This window comes from Carcharhinus amblyrhynchos, chromosome 14 (assembly GCF_965287045.1).
Source record: "Carcharhinus amblyrhynchos chromosome 14, sCarAmb.v2.hapA, whole genome shotgun sequence".
NCBI classification, from domain to species: domain Eukaryota; kingdom Metazoa; phylum Chordata; class Chondrichthyes; order Carcharhiniformes; family Carcharhinidae; genus Carcharhinus; species Carcharhinus amblyrhynchos.
In genome coordinates this window covers 6,121,107-6,141,231 of record NC_137337.1, presented here as the reverse complement: position 1 = coordinate 6,141,231, position 20,125 = coordinate 6,121,107, and the positions used below count along the sequence as shown (strand labels likewise).

Below are 20,125 nucleotides of genomic sequence, written 5' to 3'. Positions count from 1 at the left end.
ATTCTGAAAGCTCATGATACCAAGTAAACCCGTTGGACTTTAACCTGGTGTTGTGAGACTTCCCACTGTTCCTTTTTATTGCCAGGGAGCACTCAGAGTGGGTATGTCTTAAAGGGCGTGCAATACATATTCAATTTCTTTTAATGTGCTGTAACCCTTGCATTTGCATTGGAGTACATTCTTTTGCAGTATCCTGTGCTCCAGTTATAGAAAAGATGAGTAATGCGACAGCAGGGTGATGGGTGGACAGATAGATGGAGGTAAGGTCTCAGGTCCTCATTTTAGACGACCAAAACCTCCTATCAGAACTACTGGTGTTGTTTTTTTTGTTAGTTACTGTGCGTTTAAGAAATCCTGTGCTTATCTTGTGGTGGTGCAGATCTTCTTCTTGCCGTTGGCGCTTCTGGTTGGCAGGAGTGTGAGGGAGATATGAAAGGAGAGGAGCTGACTGCAGTGGGGAGGATGATGTCTTATTCTTTGAATCATGTGTATTGATCTTTGTTGGTCTTCTCCATGTACTTCAAGATACATTGCAGCTATTTCACCAAGGCTCCCCTTTGACATTACCTTCCGAACCCGCAACCTCTACGTCAGAAAGACATGGGCAGCAGGTGCATTGGGACTCCATCCTGATGTGTGGCTATAATCACTCCTTCACTTTTGCTGGGTCAAAATCCTGAAATTTCCTTCTTAACAGCACAGTGAGTGTTAATAGCACCTACAGCACATACACTGCAGTGGTTCAGAAAGGTGGTTAACCATCACCAACCATCTCAAAGGCAATTACACATGGGCAATAAACACTGGCCTTATCATCAACATCTACAACCTGAAGTTATTAAAAGAAAAATAACCAAGGAAATGGACAGCATTCGATCAAAGTCTTCCCTCTGCAGCAAGGTTACAAATGTATAAAAATATACTAGCAAACAAAGTCCATGTGATTGTCTGATACTGACATCATTCAGAGCCCTGAATACAAAATGCTGCAAGTTTCTATCCGTGACCTTCCATCTCAGTTCTCTGGGTCAGTGAAGCAAGTCTAAACATTTCCCTTTCCTTCTTTACTCCCCCAGCTAAATTCACAAGCAGAGAATCTACAGACGAAAGAGTGTGTAACTTCTCCATGGTCTACCAAGCCACGAACAAGAAATTTAAAAAAAAACTATTTCAGCGTGGGAACAGCAGCTATAATCCCAAAGAAAGCAGCAGCTTTCAGTAACTGAGAAAGCCCCACTCCTTTTTTTAAAAATTTATTAGCATCACAAGTAGACTTACATTAACACTGCAATGAAGTTACTGTGAAAACCCCCTAGTCGCCACACTCCGGTGCCTGTTCGCTTACACTACGGGAGAATGTAGTACAGCCAACACACCCCAATCAGCATATCTTTCAATATGTGGGAGGAAACCGGAGCACCCGAAGGAAAGCCACGCAGACATGGGCAAAATGTGCATACTCCGCACAGACAGTTAACCCAAGACCGGAATTGAACCTGGGTCCCTGGTGCTGAGAGACAGCAGTGCTAACCACTGTATCACATGTTGCCCTTGTGAACAAACATAATTAACAAATGATGTGGCAATGAGCTAAAACCAAAAACTGAGAAGCAATGACTCCAAATACAACAGCCTGTGTTCTCACCAGCCGAGGTTAAAAGCTTTCCCCATTACCTCATTTTGCAGTGACAGAATCTCCTCAACATTTGGCCAGAGGTTGCATGTCTTGACAAAGACATCAATAAATTGGTCAAATCACTCTGCTGCTGGCTAATAGCCACACTGCTCCGTTGAGTGGCTACACCGCCCCATGGCCAGCTAATGGCCATAACGCCTCGGCGAGCAGATACACTGCCCCTACTGCTAATGGCCATATCACCCTGTTGTGCGGATACACTGCCCGCTGCCAGCTAACAGCCATAATGCCCCGGCAAGCGGACACACAACTCCACTGCTGGCTAACAGCCATAATGCTCCAGCAAGTGACTACACCGGCCCAGTGACTGACTACACTGCTCTGCTGCCAGTTACGGCCACATCACCCCAGTGAGTAACCTTGCTGATACTGAAGAGCCCCGCTACACTGTCCTAAACTTCATTCTATTCAAATTTATTTGTTCCCCGGATCTCAAAACTATGAAATTCTTTCCCTCCCGCACTCTTCCACCATCGTCAATAAAACAATGGCTTCCCCAACAATGCAATTGATCTAATTCTCTTCCTAATAGTTTCCTCCATGAGGATGTTCTGCACATTGGCAACGCACCGACATCTCTCGGCAACAGAAGGGTTTGTTGTGATGTAATAGGCACATCCCACTCTCAAACACAAAGTGAATTCAACAATCTGAGAATGTCTCAAACACCCACCTGAAAATGAACAAACTCCATCCAGGTTCGGACATTGCCAGGATCCTCTCTCAACATTCGATTAAACTTCTCCACTCTGGCCATGGTAGTGGAGTTGATCTTCTCACTGCTGTCCGGGGGCACTCGTGCCTGCTCTGCCTGCACCTCTTGGCCTTTTCCTTGTAGCCACAGAGTGGTGGATGCATCATAAATCCCAAGCGGATTGAAGGGGCTGATGGTACCTGAGGGTTTACTGTCATTCTCGACCCAATCTGGAACTCGTATGAAGGAGTTTGGATCAGGCACACGAGTGTCTTCTTGTAAAACCTCTCCACAGCGAACAGGAACAGTGTCAGCGCTCAGGAGCTGAAGGCTGGACTTGCTGTAGTATCGATCATCTCTTTTCTTTGCCTTTTTCTTTGGTCGGGATGAATCTTCCCAAATAATGTGCTGCCTTTTGGCGTCGAGGCCCAGGCAGGTATCCATGCTCCTCTTATACCTGAAATACATATCATCACATTTAACCACCAATCAATAAATACACACAAAGCTACTGCAACATTGTGTAAAGAACATTCTGAATACCCCTTGTCAAAATCCACATACCCTACATCAAGCACTCTCCCCTCATCAACGGGTGAACTAGGGGGCATGGCCTCAAAATAAGCAGGAGCAGATTGAAGACTGAGTTGAGGAGGAATTTCTTTACCCAAAGGGTTGTGAATCTATGGAATTCCCTGCCCAGTGAAGCAGTTGAGGCTACCTCATTGAATGTTTTTAAGGCAAAGATAGACAGATTTTGGAACAGTAAAGAAATTAAGGATTATGGTGAGCAGGCAGATAAGTGGAGCTGAGTCCATGAAAACATTAGCCATGATCTTATTGAATGGTGGAAGAGGCTTGAAGGGCCAGATGGCCTACTCTTGCTCATATGTTCTAACCTCTGTCCTTCTTGTTACCTCCTTAAAAAATTCAATTAAGTTATTCAGACACAGCCCTCACTTAACAAATCCAGGTTGACCGTCCTTGACTGAATTGTGTATCTTTAAATGACAGCTCGTATTGTGTCAAACGTGTCCAGTAATTTGCCAACCATGAAGCTTGGATGACTGATCTGCATTACTCATCTATGCCTTCTTCCCTTTTTACACAACGTTAGCAGTTCTCCAGCACCACATCACAAAGAGAATTGGAAAGTGATGGTCTGAGATTCAGCCAACTCTTCTCTTCTGTTGAGCGTGAGATACATTTTATCCAAGTAGGTGCTTTAGCCACTTTCAAGGATGCTGGACCCTTAATATTTTGTCCCTCACTAAATTCATCCCATCCAATACTTCAGACTCCTTCTCCTGCTCACCTTCAACAGCTGCTCCTTCCCACTCTTCTGCAAAAGCAGAAAGGATTCATCAAGAAACATGCCGACGTGGTTTGCCTCCATACACAAGGTACCCATTTTAGTCTCTGATTCGACTCTTCCCTCAGTTATCGATCCTGTTGTTCTGGAGGTATTTCTATACCATGTGCACTGGCTCTTTGAAAGAGCTGCTGAATTAGACCAGACTCCCCTGCTCTTTTTCCCTAGCCCGGAAAACTGTGAAAATTTATTTGATTTATTATTGTCACATGTATTGGGATAAAGCGAAAAGTATTTTTTCTTGCGCGCTAGACAGACAAAAACATACCATGAAGGTTGCTACAGAATCTGCTTCCGCCATCATTTCAGGCAGCGAATTCCAGATCATAAACATGCTGCTACTTTTTTCTCACGCATCTTAATGGTTCTTTTGCCGATTATATTAAAACTGGGTCCTCTGGTTACTGCCAATAGAAACAGTTTCACTCTATCTATCAAAACCCCTCAATCTTGAGCCCATTTATTAACAACTGCTTAACCTGCTCTGATCCAAGGAGAACAATCCCTGTTTGATTTCATTTATTGTCACGTGCTTTGGGATACAGTGAAAAGTATTGTTTCTTGCGTGCTATACAGACAAAGCATACCATTCATAGAGAAGGAAAGGAGAGAGTGCAGAATGTGTTGTTGCAGTCACAGCTAAGGTGTAGAGAGAGATCAACTTCATGCAAGGTAGGTCCATTCAAAAGTCTGACAGCAGCAGGAAAGAAGCTTCTCAACTCTCTCCACAAAGCTGAATCATTAATGCCATCAATCCTGGAATCTTTTGGATCAATCTCCTCTCTACTCTCTCCAGGCCAATGATTGGAATTTTAAAAGGCTGATCATGGGGCAAGTAGATCATTTTTGGTGTTGGACTGACCACAAAACACCAGGTCTATTTTCTGGCTGGTTCTCAGTCAAGGCAATAACAGCAACACTATAAATTTGTGAAGTATCCGTAGGCCAGGGTCAAAGCAATCATGTGAAGATACAATGCCTGGGAGAGCCTTCTTAATAGGAACACAAGATTAGACCATTCAGCCCCTCATTACTGTTCTGACATTCATCATTTACCATAAATCAAAAATCCCTCTCAATCGTGAAAGCTCCAACTGATTCCCTCTATCCCCAACCTTTCACGTGCTGCGTGTATAAAAACGCTTCCCAATTTCACTCCAAATAGTTCAGGTTTCATTTTCTAATGGTGCTTTGTCCTTGGATTCCTCTACCAGAAGAAATAGTTTCTTTGTATCTACCCTACCAAACCCTAATATTTTATACCCCTCAATCAGATCACATAAGAAATAGGAGCAGGAGTAGGCCATCTAGCCCTTCGAGCCTGCCCCGCCATTCAATAAGATCATGGCTGATCTGAAGTGGATCAGTTCCACTTTCCCGCTTCCTCAATCACCTCACAATCTCAGCACTCACATCAATACAAGCCAGGTTTATGCAACTCGCTTTTGTAATTTAATTCTCTTAAGCCTTCGTTGTGGATAAATCCAAATTGCACTGCTGCCTCACAGCGCCAGGGGCCCGGATTCAGTTCCCAGCTTGGGTCACTGTCTGTGTGGAGTCTGCACGTTCTCCCCGTGTCTGCATGGGTTTCCTCCAGGTGTTCCAGTTTCCCCTCTCAGTCTGAAAGACGTGCTTGGTTAGGTGCATTGATCCAAACAGGTGCTGGAGTGTGGGGAATTTCACAGTAACTTCACTGCAGTGTTGATGCAAGCCTTACTTGTGACTAATAAATAAACTTTAAACGTTAATCCTTGCGCAGGTGTATTGAGGCTGCGCGTATAACTGCCCTTTGAAAAATCTACAGCAGCACAAGGGTGAGACTCTGATGTTTTTATTTGTGAAGTTTAACCAGACAAACTCTCCTACCCTCCACAGAGATAATTGACGTGACAAGCCTCTGTTAAGCATCATCGATCTGGACACATCCCATTTGCCACTGTGTGAAAGCGGTCAGACTGCAAGGACTGCAATTTCACAATTAATGAGGCGTTTCATCTCATGGCTAATTAGGTTTGCCTCTTGGCATTGACACTGAGCATTGTTCAGGAGTCAGTGAAGGGTTGGGGGGGAGGGGGGGAGCGAAATCATGGGCATTGAGGAAGACACTCCATTTGTGCACACTCTATATATGAAGTGACTCCTTGAGAAATTAATTGCGTTCGAGTGACTGGGTGTTCCAAGTCACAGAACTTTTCCACCTTCAAATAAATGAGATGTGGAGCATCCATCAGCAATCCTCTCATTTAAAAATACATGGTTTCTCTTGAGACATGGTTGGCACTAACAGGCTGCAGTTATTCCGCTCAGTTGCCCTGTGGACTTAGTGAGCCATGTCAGAGCTCTTTAAAATTCGTCAAGAGTCACGGGTAGGATGTAACAGAGTGAAATTGAAGCTGAACAAAAATAATTTCTGCAATTACACGTTATAGTTATACAATTATAACAAAAAGCTGGAAAACTGACAGAGCTTTAACTGCAGAGCCAATGATGGCAGACAGAAACTGAGCAACATTGTCAAATTCACCAACCAAATTGATATAAAAGTACATTCAATATAGACAAACTTTCCAAGACTCTTCACAAGAACAACATCATAGAATCCTACAGTACAGAAGGAGACAATATTGCCCCTCGAGTCTGCACAGATCACAGTCTGAACCAGGCCCGATCCCCATAACCCCATGCACTTACCCCAGCTAGTCTCCCTGATACTAAGGGCAATTTAGCATGGCCAATCCACCTAACCCACACATCTTTGGACTGTGGGTGGAAACCCACGCAGACACGGGGAGAAGTGACCCAAGAGCTGGGAACGGAACCCAAATCCCTGGCACCGAGGCAGTAATGCTGACCACTGTGCCACAGTGAGAATCACGGCCGTACAGTTTTGTCATAGATTGGGGCAGAATGGTGGCACAGTAGTTGGCACAGCTGCCTCACAGGGCCAGGGAGCTAGGTTCAATTCTGGCCTTGGGTGACTGTCTGTGTGGAGTTTGCATTCTCCCTGTGTCTGCATGGGTTTCCTCTAGGTGCTCCGGATTCCTTCTACATGCCAAAGATGTGCGGGTTAGGTGACACCATTCTGCCCCAATCCAAACTCTATCCAACGAGAACAAAACTCTACGGCCGTGATTCTCACTGTGGCACAGTGGTCAGCACTGCTGCCTCAGCGCCAGGGACGTGGGTTCCGTTCCCAGCTCTTGGGTCACTGTGTGGAGTTTGCACCTTCTCCCTGTGTCTGCGTGGGTTTCCTCCCACAGTCCAAAGATTGTGGGTTAGGAGGATTGGCCATGCTAAACTGCCCTTAGTATCAGGGAGACTGGCTAGGGTAAGTGCATGGGTTATAGGGACCGGGCCTGGGTGGGATTGTGGTCAGTGCAGACTTGATGGGCTGAACGGTCTCCTTCTGCACTGTAGGGATTCTATGATGAAACAAAAGTTGGGATCAAGGCAAACAAATGATGCAAGAGTATTTAAAAGTTTGATCAGAGACAAGTTATAAAGATAATTTTAAAGAATGAGACAGTACTATCTGATAGGATGGCAGATGCAGAGTCAATAGTAGCTTTCAAAACAGAATTGGATAAAAACTTGAAGGAAAATAGTTGCAAGAAAATGGGTAAAGAGCAGGAAAATGGGATTAACTGGATTGCTTTTCAAAAGACCTGGCATAAACTTGATGGGCTGAATGGCCTACTTTCTGTGCTGTGCTATGATTAAGAGGAAACTAGATAGACACCTGGCAGAGAAATTGACTGTAAGATAGAGTGATGCATGGCAATAGGTAACCAATAGGTAATCTGCCCAGATGGATTGCAATTTCCCCCAGTTCTGGACTGGGTAAAGTCCTATGTTCCTCAGTAATGTGCCCATTCCAGACAATATCACACCTAGTGGCATCAGTCCAGCATAAAGAAGGAAAATATGACTGAATTAAATACACAACTCCTTTCGTTACCAGTACCTTGCCAGGTCTCCACGATAGAGTGATTTATACTCCCAGTTGGCAGGGTCAGCCTTCCTATCAATGCAGAAAGTCTGAACAATCTGCGTATCAAGGTCATCCAGCCACATGAATTTACCCTGAGGAAGATCAGTACTGGCTTCAGACCTGCAAAAATAACAAAGTTAATTATCGCTCTGTGTTTTAAGCATGATCTGTGAAACATGTGGTTGAAGACGGCAGCGAGGTGAATCGTATCTACTTTGGAATCTCCTTTCTCAACTTAAAATACAAAGATATTTAGTTTAACCAATTTAGTTTAGGTGATTGAAATTTGCACATCCAACGGGGAGACCAATTTTCCCAAACCTGCTGTTAGCTGCCCTCCTGCTCTGACTTTCCCCATCCAAGAAAGTGGCTTCCCAATTATTCTCCAAGATGTTCCCAAACAGTTCCCCTTCACGCTCAGAAAAACTCCAGACTACAGCGCAAAGCAGCACCATTATTGCCCTGGGATCACTCATCTGCTTTCAGCATTTCATATGCAGCCCAGGGACTGGGGAGGAATTAGGACATTTGTAGTTATTACTGTCCCCATTCTATTACACCGCTCTGATGACACAGAGGGTTGGCAGTTTATTTTCAGGGTTCTAGAAAACTAGTCCTACAGCTAACAATTAGCTATGGTACAAGAACAGCACACAGCGATTTTACAGCTTCCTTCGCCAACCATGGAGAGAACCTGAGCAAAATCAGAAGGCCTGCCATGTGAGGGACATATTGACAAATTTATACCCTGCCAAGGCGCTCAGCAACATGCTGGAGAACCTTCCCAGGCCAATTTGCCCAGCAGCCAGGCACTAATCACTACAAACCAGTTAACTTGATGGGACACACAGTTTGTACGCCTGACACTAGGCTCCCGAAGCTGCTCATCTACTCCGAGCTCGGTGTCGGCAGGGGACTCCCAGGAGGATAGCAGAATTGCCTGAAGAGGTCAAACACACCCAATGGCTCAAGGGAGACTCTGTGTTGTGACAATGGAGAAAGCTCATGTGGGAACACACACTGAGATGGAAAGTGCAGAGATGAGTTGAGGTGTTGGAGGGAGTGCACAAACCACTAAATAACCCACCTACTCAACCCTTCCATCACCACCTGCCCCACATGTTGCAGTGTCTGCAGATCACATATTGGATCTATCGACCATCTAAGAGACAGGGTGGAAGCAAGTCACCCTCAATTCTGAGGAACTGCTGAGTAAGAGCAGCCTGCCTTCTAATTTGGGAACAAAAGAGAAACAGGAGTAGGCCATTCAACCCCTTGAGTTTATTCTACTACTCAGATTACAACTGAACCGGACCTCAACTCCACCTGCCTGCCCTTGCTCCACATCCCTCAATACTCTCACCTAACAAAAATCTCGTTCAACCTCAAAAGTTCCACTGACCCACTGTCGGCAGCCTCAGTCTTTCACACTGTGCAATCAATGTGCCTCCTGGCTTTGCTTCTCTACGGCCTAGTTCTAAATGTAAGATCATGTCCCCGTTGCTCTCAATCCTCCCCATCAAGGGAAAGATTTTCTTGCAATCTACCCAGTTGAATTCTTACATTTGGTGGGTGAGTGGAATCGGCTGCCATCGATGGTGGTGGAGGCAAATTCAATCGGGTCTTTTAAGAGACTTCTGGATGAATACATGGGACTTAATAGGATTGAGGGTTGTAGGTGAGCCTAGTAGGTAGGGATATGATCGGTGCAACTTGTGGGCCGAAGGGCCTGTTTGTGCTGTAGTTTTTCTATGTTCAGATGTAAATTACTGCATTCAGCTGGGCAATACACGTCAGCAAGGATAGAATAGCCCTGAAGAGATGCAGGTTCACCAGAATGATACCAGGGTTTCAAGAGTTACTTTAGGAGGACAGATTGCATAAATATAGGTTCTTTTCTCTTGAGTTTAGAAGGTGGGGGCGGCGGCTCTATTGGCCCATCTGCGTATGGGCCTGACAAAGGACATGAACTTTAATTACCTCGCTGCACACGTATCTTTGGCTTTATCTGCAAGTAACTCAGGATCAGGCTCGCTGTCAGTCTGATTCTCTCTATTTTTCCTCTTATCCTTTTTGTGTTGACGATGTTTCTTCTTTTTCTTCTTCTTTTTGGCTGGGACATCCTGCTCGCCGTGGTCCAACACACCCCCAGATAATTCGGAACAAACACTGAAATGGCAGGACAAAGGTGTGGAAAATTAATCACATGTAAAAGCGTCATCCAATTGCCAGCTGCATCCATTTTAATATCATCATTCACTCCTGACTTCTTCAGCCACAACCCTCTCCCATCTCTGCTTCCCCCCGCAACTCTCCCTCCTATCCCGCCCAGGATCAAGAGCAAATCCCACATCAGGAATTCAGCTAGTGGAGGAAGCAACCTCCTACTACTTCACCAAAGTGTGATTTAATGATTACCCTGAACTAACCAAATAAACAGCTCCATCGATGGTTTATTTCAGAAAGGCCATCTAGACTAGAAAGTGTGTCTGACATAGGTGGTTGCATGGTTTTGGTGCCACTGGGTAATGGGACTGGTGGTCCAACTCCTGCCAAAATAAGTATGTCATTGGCTGTAAAAAGCTTGAGGTTGTAAAAGGTGCTATATAAATGCAAGATCTTCCTTTATGTGCTAAGTTGCAAAGCAGAAAGAAATCTTTTTTATTCAGTGTCATGTCTTTCCCCAGTGAAACATGAATGAAATATGCCAATCTCAAAAAAAGGCAATCCACGATAAAGCTTATGAAGATGAAAAGTCAAGGTTTTATCTGTCATCCCACCTCAAAAACTATTGCTGGATGCAGAAGGCAATCTAGTGTGAGCAGATATGTATAAGTAACAGAACCTAGGATACCAAATCACCATGGCAACCACATATTCGTCAATCACAAAAAATGGGTTAAGATCTACCCACCAAACAGTCATAGATTCTGTGACCGGAGATGTAGCCCATACTATTCTGATTTGATTTATTATTGTCATGTGTATCAGTATACAGTGAAAAGTATTGTTTCTTGCACATTGTCAGACAAAGCATACCATTCATAAAGAAAAGGAGAAAGCGCAGAATGCAGTGTTACAGTCATAGCTAGGGTGTAGAAAAACATCAACTTAATGCGAGGCAAGTCCATTCAAAAGTCTGACAGCAGCAGGGAAGAAGCTGTTCTTGAATCGGTTGGTACGTGATCTCAGACTTTAATATCTTTTTCCTAATGGAAGAAAGAATGTCCAGCATACGTGGGGTCCTTAATTATGCTGGCTGCTTTTCCGAGGCAGCAGGAAGAGTAGACAGAGCCAATGGATAGGAGGCTGGTTTGCGTGATGGATTGGGCTACATTCACAATCTTTTGTAGTTCCTTGCAGTCTTCGGCACAGCAGGAGCCCATACCAAGCCGTGCTACAACCAGAGAGAATGGTTTCTATGGTGCATCTGTAAAAGTTGATGAGAGTAGTAGCTGAAATGCCAAATTTCCTTATTCTTCTGAGAAAGTAGAGGCGTTGGTGGGCTTTCCTAACTATAGTGTTGGCACGGGGGGACCAGGATAAGTTGTTGGTGATCTGGACATCTAAAAACTTGAAGCTTTTGACCATTTCTACTTTGTCCCCATTGATGTAGACAGGGGCATGTTCTCCACTACACTTCCTGAAGTCGATGACAATCTCCTTTGTTTTATTGACATTGAAGGCGAAATTATTATTGTTGCACCAGTTCATCAGATTTTCTATCTCATTCCTGTACTCTGTCTCGTCATTATTTGAAATCCGACCCACTACAGTGGTGTCGAGAGCAAACTTGGAAACCGAAATGAAGGGGAGTTTGGCCACACAGTCATAGGTGTATAAGGAGTATAATAAGGGGTTGAGAACACAGCCTTGTGGAGCATCGGTGTTGATGGGCAGTGTTGTTGCCTATCCTTACTGATTGTGGCCTGGGGATTAGGAAGCTCAGGGTCCAGTCGCAGAGGGAGGTACCGCAGATGAGTTTTGTGGGAATAATGGTGTTGAAGGCTGAGCTGTAGTCAATAAATTGGAATCTGACATAGGTGCTTTTGTTATCTACGTGTTCCAGGGTTGAGTGCAGGGCCAGGGAGATGTCATCTGCTGTGGACCTCTTGGGGCAGTTAGCAAACTATAAGGGTCCAGGCAATCAGGGAGGTTGGAACTGATTCGTGCCATGACTAACTTTTCAAAGCACTTCATAATGATGGACGTCAGAGTCACTGGCTGATAGTCATTAAGGCACATTGTTTGTCTTTTCTTTGGTACTGGGAGATGACTGTCTTCTTGAAGCAGATAGGGACCTCAGATTGTTGTAAAGAGAGAGTGAAGAGGTCTGCGAATACCCTGGACAGCTGATCCACACAGGATCTGAGTGCTCGTCCGGATACCCCACCCGGACGAATCACTTTCCACGGGCTGACCTTCAAGGCGGCTGCTCTGACATCTGCAATGGTGACCTCAGATACAGGTTCATCCGAGGCTTCTCACACAGACCTCTTGCTCAAAACGAACATAGAATGCATTGAGCTCATCAGGGAGGGGTGCATTAGAACCGGCCACTTTACATGCCTTCATCTCATGCTCTGGTAGAAAGGACACCTATTCAGCTGTTAGGTAACGATAGACTTGCATTTGTAAAATGTAGCAAATGCATTTGAAGCATTGTAGAGTGTAAGAACATGAGAACATAAGAAATAGGAGCAGGAGTAGGCCATCTAGCCCTTCGAGCCTGCCCCACCATTCAATAAGATCATGGCTGATCTGATAGTGTTCAGCTCCATTTACCCACCTGCTCCCCATAACCCTTAATCCCCTATTGATCAGAAATCTATCTATCCGTGATTTAAACACATTTAACGAGGTAGCCTCCACTGCTTCAATGGGCAGGCTATCTTGTTAAATGTGGTTAAGTCACAGGTGCCTCACACTGTAAGCTGCTTTTGAGATTTGCTCGGAGCAAAGAAACTCTTCTTCACTCAAAGAGCTTCTCAGAGTGACTCTCTCAAAATTCTCCAGCCCTGCTAGGAATGTGATAGCTCAGACCAAAAGATGGTGATCCTGGCACAGAGAGCAGCAGTTATACCCGAATCCCTGGATGTGGTGCCCAAATCTCTGCACCAAAGAACAAAGAAAATTACAGCACAGGAATAGGTCCTTCAGCCCTCCAAGCCTGCACCAACCATGCTGCCCGACTTAAGTAAAACCCCTTACCCTTCCGGGGACCATATAAGAACATAAGAAATAGGAGCAGGAGTAGGCCATCTAGCCCTTCGAGCCTGCCCCGCCATTCAATAAGATCATGGCTGATCTGTCGTGGCTCAGTTCCACATTCCCGCCCTCTCCCCATAACCCTTAATCCCCTCTCTTATCAAAAACATTTCTGTCCTATTCATGTACTTGTCGAGAAGCCCCTAAAAAGTCACTACTGTTTCCACTTCCACTACCTCCCCGGCAACAAGTTCCAGGCACCCACCACTCTGTGTAAAAAATCTGCCTCGTACATCTCCTTTAAACATTGCCCCTCACACTTTAAACTTGTGCCCCCTAGTAATTGACTCTTCCACCTGGGAAAAAGCTTCTGATTATCCACTCTGTCCATGCCTCTCATAATCCTGTAGACTTCTATCAGGTCTTCTTTCAACCTCCGTCGCTCTCGTGAGAACAAAGTTTCTCCAACCTCTCATAGCTAATGCCCTCCATACCAGGCAACATCCTGGTTAATCTTTTCTGTACTCTCTCCAAATCCTTCACATCTTTCTGGTAGTGTGGCGACCAGAATTGAACACTATATTCCAAGTGCAGCCTAACTAAGGTTCTATAAAGCTGCAACATGACTTGCCAATTTTTAAACTCAATACCCCGGGCCGACGAAGGCAAGCATGCTGTATGCCTTCTTGACTATCTTCTCCACCTGCATTACCACTTTCAATGACCTGTGTACCTGTACATCCAGATCCCTTTGCCTCTCAATACTCTTAAGGATTCTGCCATTTGCAGTACATTTCCTATCTGTATTTAACCTTCCAAAATGCATTACCTCACATTTATCCAGAATGCATTACCTCACATTTGTCTACTGGGCAACTTTCCTTGTTTCATGCCTGTGTCTGTTGTGGATTAAGAGAAAATGATAGCTACAATTATTCCCCTACTCTATAGGAGTAACAGGCTGGTGAAAAGCCATGTACATAGAACTTACAGCACAGAAACAGGCCGTTCAGCCTATGCCAGTGTTTGTGCTTTACACAAGCCTCCTCCCATTGTGTCTACTTCAGCAACTCCTGTGGCCATAACCTTTTTTTGTTGTGTTTATCTAGATTTGCCTTAAATACACCTCTGCTGGTCACCATAACCACTCAATGTGGTTGCTGGTTCCACATTCTAACCACTCTACAAAAGGGGAAAAGTTTATTCTCATACCTTAAAGTAGACAAAGCAATTGTCGTGTTCTACAATGGGGTTTAAAGACATTCTGCTACAACAGTTGATATGGCGTATCGATTTAAGTGGTTTTACAGAAAAGCCAAAGCTGCAGTGATTGAATCAATGTTATCCTAATTTAAGCCATCCCTCAGTGACAGCCACTCAAAGCATCAACATGAAAATACATTTGGGGATTGCTAAAGTATTTTAAAGCCACATTCCGAAACAATGCTTTTGCTGAAACTTTACAGACTACAGTGACCCTCAGAGAAAGTAAAGTCCACCCATCAGCTGCTGAAAGAAGAGATTTCAGGAGGCAATTGTACAGAGATATACCAGGTCTACCTCTGGCCTACTCCTGTCTATGGTTTCTATGTTTCTATTATAGATCTTGGGGCTAAAGGGGTCAAGGGATGGGGGGGGGGGTGTGTGTGTGTGTGTGTGTGGGGAGATCAAGATATTGAATTCAATCAGCCACGATCAAGATGAATGGCGGAGCAGGGCCGAATGGCCTACTCCTGCTTCTAGTTTCTATATTTCTATCTAGTTAAAAGGGAGATTGATTGTAAAACTGAAACAAAAAACTTGGAGATTCTGAGTGTGGGCGTTTGCTCATAGCATAGAAGCTGTGGGAGGCTATAAAACTCTCTTGTGCAATAGAAATAACAAACCTATTGGCTGGTGTGAAGATGGCAATGGCCATGGAAGGAGTGCTCACATCACTGCCAGTCAGATTGCAGGGATCAACCTGTAAATCCTCCACACTGCTTCCCAAGAAAGAGTGTAAAGATTTGGAAACAACAATAACAACTGGGATGGGCTACCAGGAAGTTTGCTTGAAGCCAGGACTAAACGATGCAGCTGAACGATAAGGTTCATATTCCAAGTGACTAAATAAACCAAAGGTAGAATAAAACATACATCATGAGAGACTTCCATAGAATCATAGAAACCCTACAGAGGCTGTTCAGCCCATCGAGTCTGCACCGACCATAATCCTACCCAGGGCCTATCCCCAAATCGTTACTTATTTACCCACTAATCCCTCTAATCCTATGCATCTCAGGACACTAAGGGCAATTTTAGTATGGTCAGTCAACCTAACTCGCACATCTTTGGGTCTGTGGGAGGAAACCGGAGCACCTGGAGGAAACCCATGCAGACACGGGGAGAACGTGCAAACTCCATGTAGACAATGACCCAAGCCTGGAATCGAACTCAGGTCCCTGGAGCTGTGAAGCAGCAGTGCTAACCACTGTGCTAGCGTGCTGCCCTCCATGGTGTTAGTGAATTAATAAGTGCTAAATAGCCATGGCGCCAATCAGCCCCCGAGTCCTGAGCATGCAGAAATTATTGATTTCCTCCCACATTAGGAACCACACATTTTAAGCATCATTATCAAACACCTCGAGTCGATGGGATGGGTGTGCTCGAATACTCCCTGTTTTTCCCACAATGGTCAAAAGCAGAAGCTATTCCCCTCAGAATCAAAGGAGAAAAAAAATACAGCCCATCTGTGCATATAGCAAACAGAAATGAGAAACCAATATAGCAATTAACTCCTGGGAGGGTTATTTCTTAAATCAAACCTTTCATTCATACACACAGAGCAGGGCAGCATGGTGGCACAATGGTTAGCACTGCTGCCTCACGGCGCCAGGACGCAGGTTCAATTCCCGGTTTGGGTCACTGTCTGTGTGGGGTTTGCACGTTCTCTTCACGTTTGCGTGGGTTTCCTCCAGGTGCTCCGGTTTCCTCCCACAGTGCAAAGATGCGTAGGTCAGGTGGATTGGCCATGTTAAATTACCTCTTAATGTCAGAGGGACTAGCTAGGGTAAATGCATGGTGATATGGGGGTAGGGCCTAGGTGGGATTGTGATCGGTGCAGACTTGATGGGCTGAATGACCTTCTTCTGCACTGTAGGATTCTATGACAAGATAAGCAAACACTACAGAATTAACTGACAGTCGAAAAATGCACAAAAGCTACATCTCTAACTCCCTGGCTATTAAAATAGCTGGCATCCATTCCAAAGAAATTTGAGGGTGGATCAGGGAGTGTTGCAATGCATGCGATCCTGCTTCCCAGTCAACTAGAAACTCTTTCTCAGACGGCGGAGGGCAAGTTGTCCTGCTAAATGAAATGTCAATCTCAATTCCTCCTTTAATGGGATCAGATGGAAGATCACTGAAATCAGAAATCCCCACAGGAACCTGAGCATTTAAGGGGATAAACTCTTGTTTGCAGGATTGCCAAAGTGAGATTGATTGGAAGTAGAGCCTGCACTTAACCAGCGCCTGAGTACAGAGAGGAGATGGGGGTGAAACAATTCTGCAGAGTTCACCGTGCTAATAATGCAGCAAGTGGCGAGGCAGGAATTCCTGAAATCCGGCAAGATGGGAGCAGAACTGACCGCAATGTTTTTTTCCCTTTCCTCAAAGCATGCAAATCAATTTGAATGCAGAATTCCTCAAAGAAAAAAGTGAGAGCAACAAAGAGGCAGTTTAAACGCAACACTGGGAGTCGGTTTCCTTGCACAATCCTACTTTCTAACGAACAGAAAAGTTGCAGTGTACAAATTGGGAGGTCCATTCCTTCTTCAAAGCACCTTGCAAGATCAGATAATGACATTAGTCCATTTCTATTGGTCTTATCTCAGCCTTCAGATCCCAAAAACCCACAGCTGGGAATGAGAGTTTTTATTTAAAGACTCCACCATGCTACTTTTTTGTAAAGAAAAGTCTAACCAATTTTATCATCTCCCTTGTTAAAGCTCCACTTAGCATTTGCTAATGCGCGAGCCTTCCGGGCACTTGTCAAAATAGCCATCTCTCACATGTCAGTCTGGATTAAAAAGTTTATTTTATTACTGTGACAAGTCAGTTTACATTAATACTGAAAGGAAGCTACTGTGAAAATCCCCTAGTCGTCCGCCACCTGTTTGGGTACACTGAGGGAGAATTCAGCACGGCCAATGCGCCTTTCAGGCTACGGGAGGAAACCAGAGCACCCGCAGGAAACCCACGCAGGCATGGGGAGAATGTGCAAACTCCTCACAGACAGTGACCCAAATCAGGAATGGAATCTGGGTTCCTGGCACCACGAGGCGGCAGTGCTAACCACTGTACCACCATGCCAGTAAGCATCCAAGATTTATTTGACAGTGGAAGACCTCACACCTTGTATTTACACAGTGCCTTTAATATGACAAAAACATCCCACGTGATGCCAAAGCAGCATTACCAGACAGAAGAAAATTGGTTCTGAGCCACATGAAGTAAGTAAGGAGCGTCCAGAAGGAGGAAAGAGGGGGACTGAGGCTGTGTGAGAGAATTCTAGAGTTCAGGGTCTAAATAGACAAGACACAGCCTCCAAAGACGGGGTGAAGCAAATCACGGAATGCAGAGTTGGAGAAGTGTAGAAATCTCGGAGAGCTGCCTTTCTTTTCACCTGCACCTACACAAGTAACCAGACAGTGATCAGGGAGAGGGTGGTTTCAACCCAAAATCACCAGTGCTGAGGGCAATTGTAGAAGCTGAACTGATGTTAAACCTGGACACATTTTAGTTTATTTGGCTGAGAACTGCGCAGATCAATATCTTTAAATGCGAAACCATTACGAGTGATCTACCTCTCTTATATAAAATTACATTCAAACTTATACTGGAGCCTTTTAGATATTGCAAGGAAAAGCAAACTGATTTCTATAGAGAAGTCTGAACTTTGTTCAGCTGATTAAAAGCAGGACTGCTCCTCTATGATATCCTTACATGAAACATAGCACAGTTCAAAAAGCTTTAAGCTATCCTGAAAGCCACCTCGCACAGCAGTGATTGGTATAAACTGCAGTACACATCCAATTAATAAATCAACCTTTGGAATGCAGAAGAATATGGAAAAAGATAAAGTTAGAGATTAAACTAAAAGATAGCTGAGCAGAGGAAAAGGTAGTTAGATATCTAAGACAGGGCAGAGGAGAGAGAGAGCGGGCAAAGGACAGGGAGAGAGAGAGAGAGAGAGGCAAACAAAGAGAATGGACACACACACACATATACAGTGAGAGGCACTGAGGGAGAAGGGGTGGGACTCTGTACCTTGCCTGGGGTGACCCCTGGGTCGAGTCTGCTGCAGTCCCCACAATGCGATGGTGCAGCTGCAGGGCATCTTCAGTGCGGAAGCTTTGATTACTGAGCCAGTCCAATCCTGCAGGCAGCAGAAATCAATATTATTTGGCAGCCGTGCTTTTTAAAGTACGGACTCATCAGATAAACTGACAGTGAATCACAGCAAATGCCATGAAAGTCATTCATAATAGTCAAGGACAACTTACTGTAAGTCAATGAAAACTTCACTGATCACAGTAGCCTGCACTGCTGCACTGCTGACTGGGCTTAACCCTTGCAGTAATATAAATAATGCATTCAATGGGTCTGCCTACAAATTCCTCGGCCAGAAGGAATTCCACTAAAAGATGCGTATTACTTTGAAAATATCAAATACAAATGGTTTTGTAACAAGTTTTTACTCTGAATGCTTCACATTTGTCTATCCTTTAGTTTTATAACAAATTTTCTTATCATTCATCTTCTTGCTGATGTGAGGGAAAGCATGTGCTGGGGAATGAAATATCTTTGCATTGCAGGTTGAAGGGTGAGGTATCAGATGTCTAAATGCGGATTAAAGCTCCTGCCACCCTGTCCCTTTATTCTCACCCTTCCTGTGCGAATGAGACCCAGTGTCACTTCACAGACTGCCAATCAACACCAGACTAGGGCAGATTACTTGCGCTATGGCCCTGTGCCCAAAAGCAACCAGCTGAGACAATCCAATTTCATTACTGTGGCATGTCTCAGAGCAGCCTTGCATTCACTGATATTTACATCAAAGATTTGTCTTGGCACTAGAATCAGGGGGACCTCAGACGGAAATACCAGCTCCGGACAGAATCAGTCTGTACAAAGGCCCATCCAATGTTCCAGAATCAGTGCTGGCAATGATCATTGAGTTGGGCAATGGAGGTGAAAATGTGTGATTGGTTCTAGAATTGATTAGATAAAAGTCACACAGGAGAATGAGTTTTTTTAATCTTCAGTTGGCACAAATGTCTCTCAGCTCTTTTGTGATCTTGTGAAGTCTAGTTTCAAAGTTTGAAAACCTATTCAGTCTTTCTTATTTCTCTCTTTTTCCAGTTGCTCCTTTTCACCACAATATACAACTGCTGCCACTCCTCCCCAACCAAGGAATTCCTCCATTCTTTAAGATTGACAGTGCATTGCGTCATGATGCAGTGTTGACTTTTTTCTCACTGAGAATAAAACCATGTGCTAGATTTTCTGATGTGGAGATGCCGGCTTTGGACTGGGGTAAACACAGTAAAGAAGTCTCACGATACCAGGTTAAAGTCCAACAGGTTTATTTGGTAATAAACACCACATAATCACATTTTTAACACACGTATTACTTACGTGGCGAAAAACTGCAGCATGCGACAGTGCAGAGGGACCTCGGGGTCCTTGTGCATGAGTCGCAAAAACCCAGCTTGCAGGTGCAGCAGGTGGTCAGGAAGGCGAATGGGATGCTGGCCTTCATAGCGAGGGGGATTGAATATAAAAGTAGGGAGGTCTTGCTGCAGCTGTATAGGGCACTGGTGAGGCCGCAGCTGGAGTACTGTGTGCAGTTTTGGTCGCCGCACTTACGCAAGGATATTTTGGCCTTGGAGGAAGTGCAGAGGAGGTTTACTAGGCTGATACTGGAGTTGAGGGGGTTGAACTATGAGGAGAGGCTGAATAAACTAGGCTTGTACTCGTTAGAGTTTAGAAGAATGAGGGGAGATCTCATTGAGACATATAAGATGATGAATGGGATGGATAGGATAGAGGTGGAGAGGCTCTTCCCGCTCAGAAAGGACAGTAGAACTAGAGGGCACAGCCTCAAGATAAAGGGGGGGC

At 44.7% G+C, this 20,125-nt stretch overlaps 1 protein-coding gene across 2 annotated transcripts in view; it reads right to left on the bottom strand.

The window, feature by feature from the left end:
• nrde2 (NRDE-2, necessary for RNA interference, domain containing) overlaps positions 1-20,125 on the bottom strand; it is a 78,006-nt gene that overhangs the window by 51,467 nt on the left and 6,414 nt on the right. The window contains exons 2-5 of one of the 2 annotated variants that reach the window (XM_080202206.1): positions 18,272-18,380; positions 9,734-9,922; positions 7,727-7,873; positions 2,370-2,847 (exon numbers count right to left, since the gene is read on the bottom strand). In XM_080202206.1, coding sequence (XP_080058332.1) covers positions 2,370-2,847; positions 7,727-7,873; positions 9,734-9,922; positions 18,272-18,380 — 923 coding nt within the window. Of the gene's footprint in view, positions 1-2,369; positions 2,848-7,720; positions 7,874-9,733; positions 9,923-18,271; positions 18,381-20,125 lie in introns of both variants that reach the window. The other variant, XM_080202205.1, reaches the window with a different exon arrangement.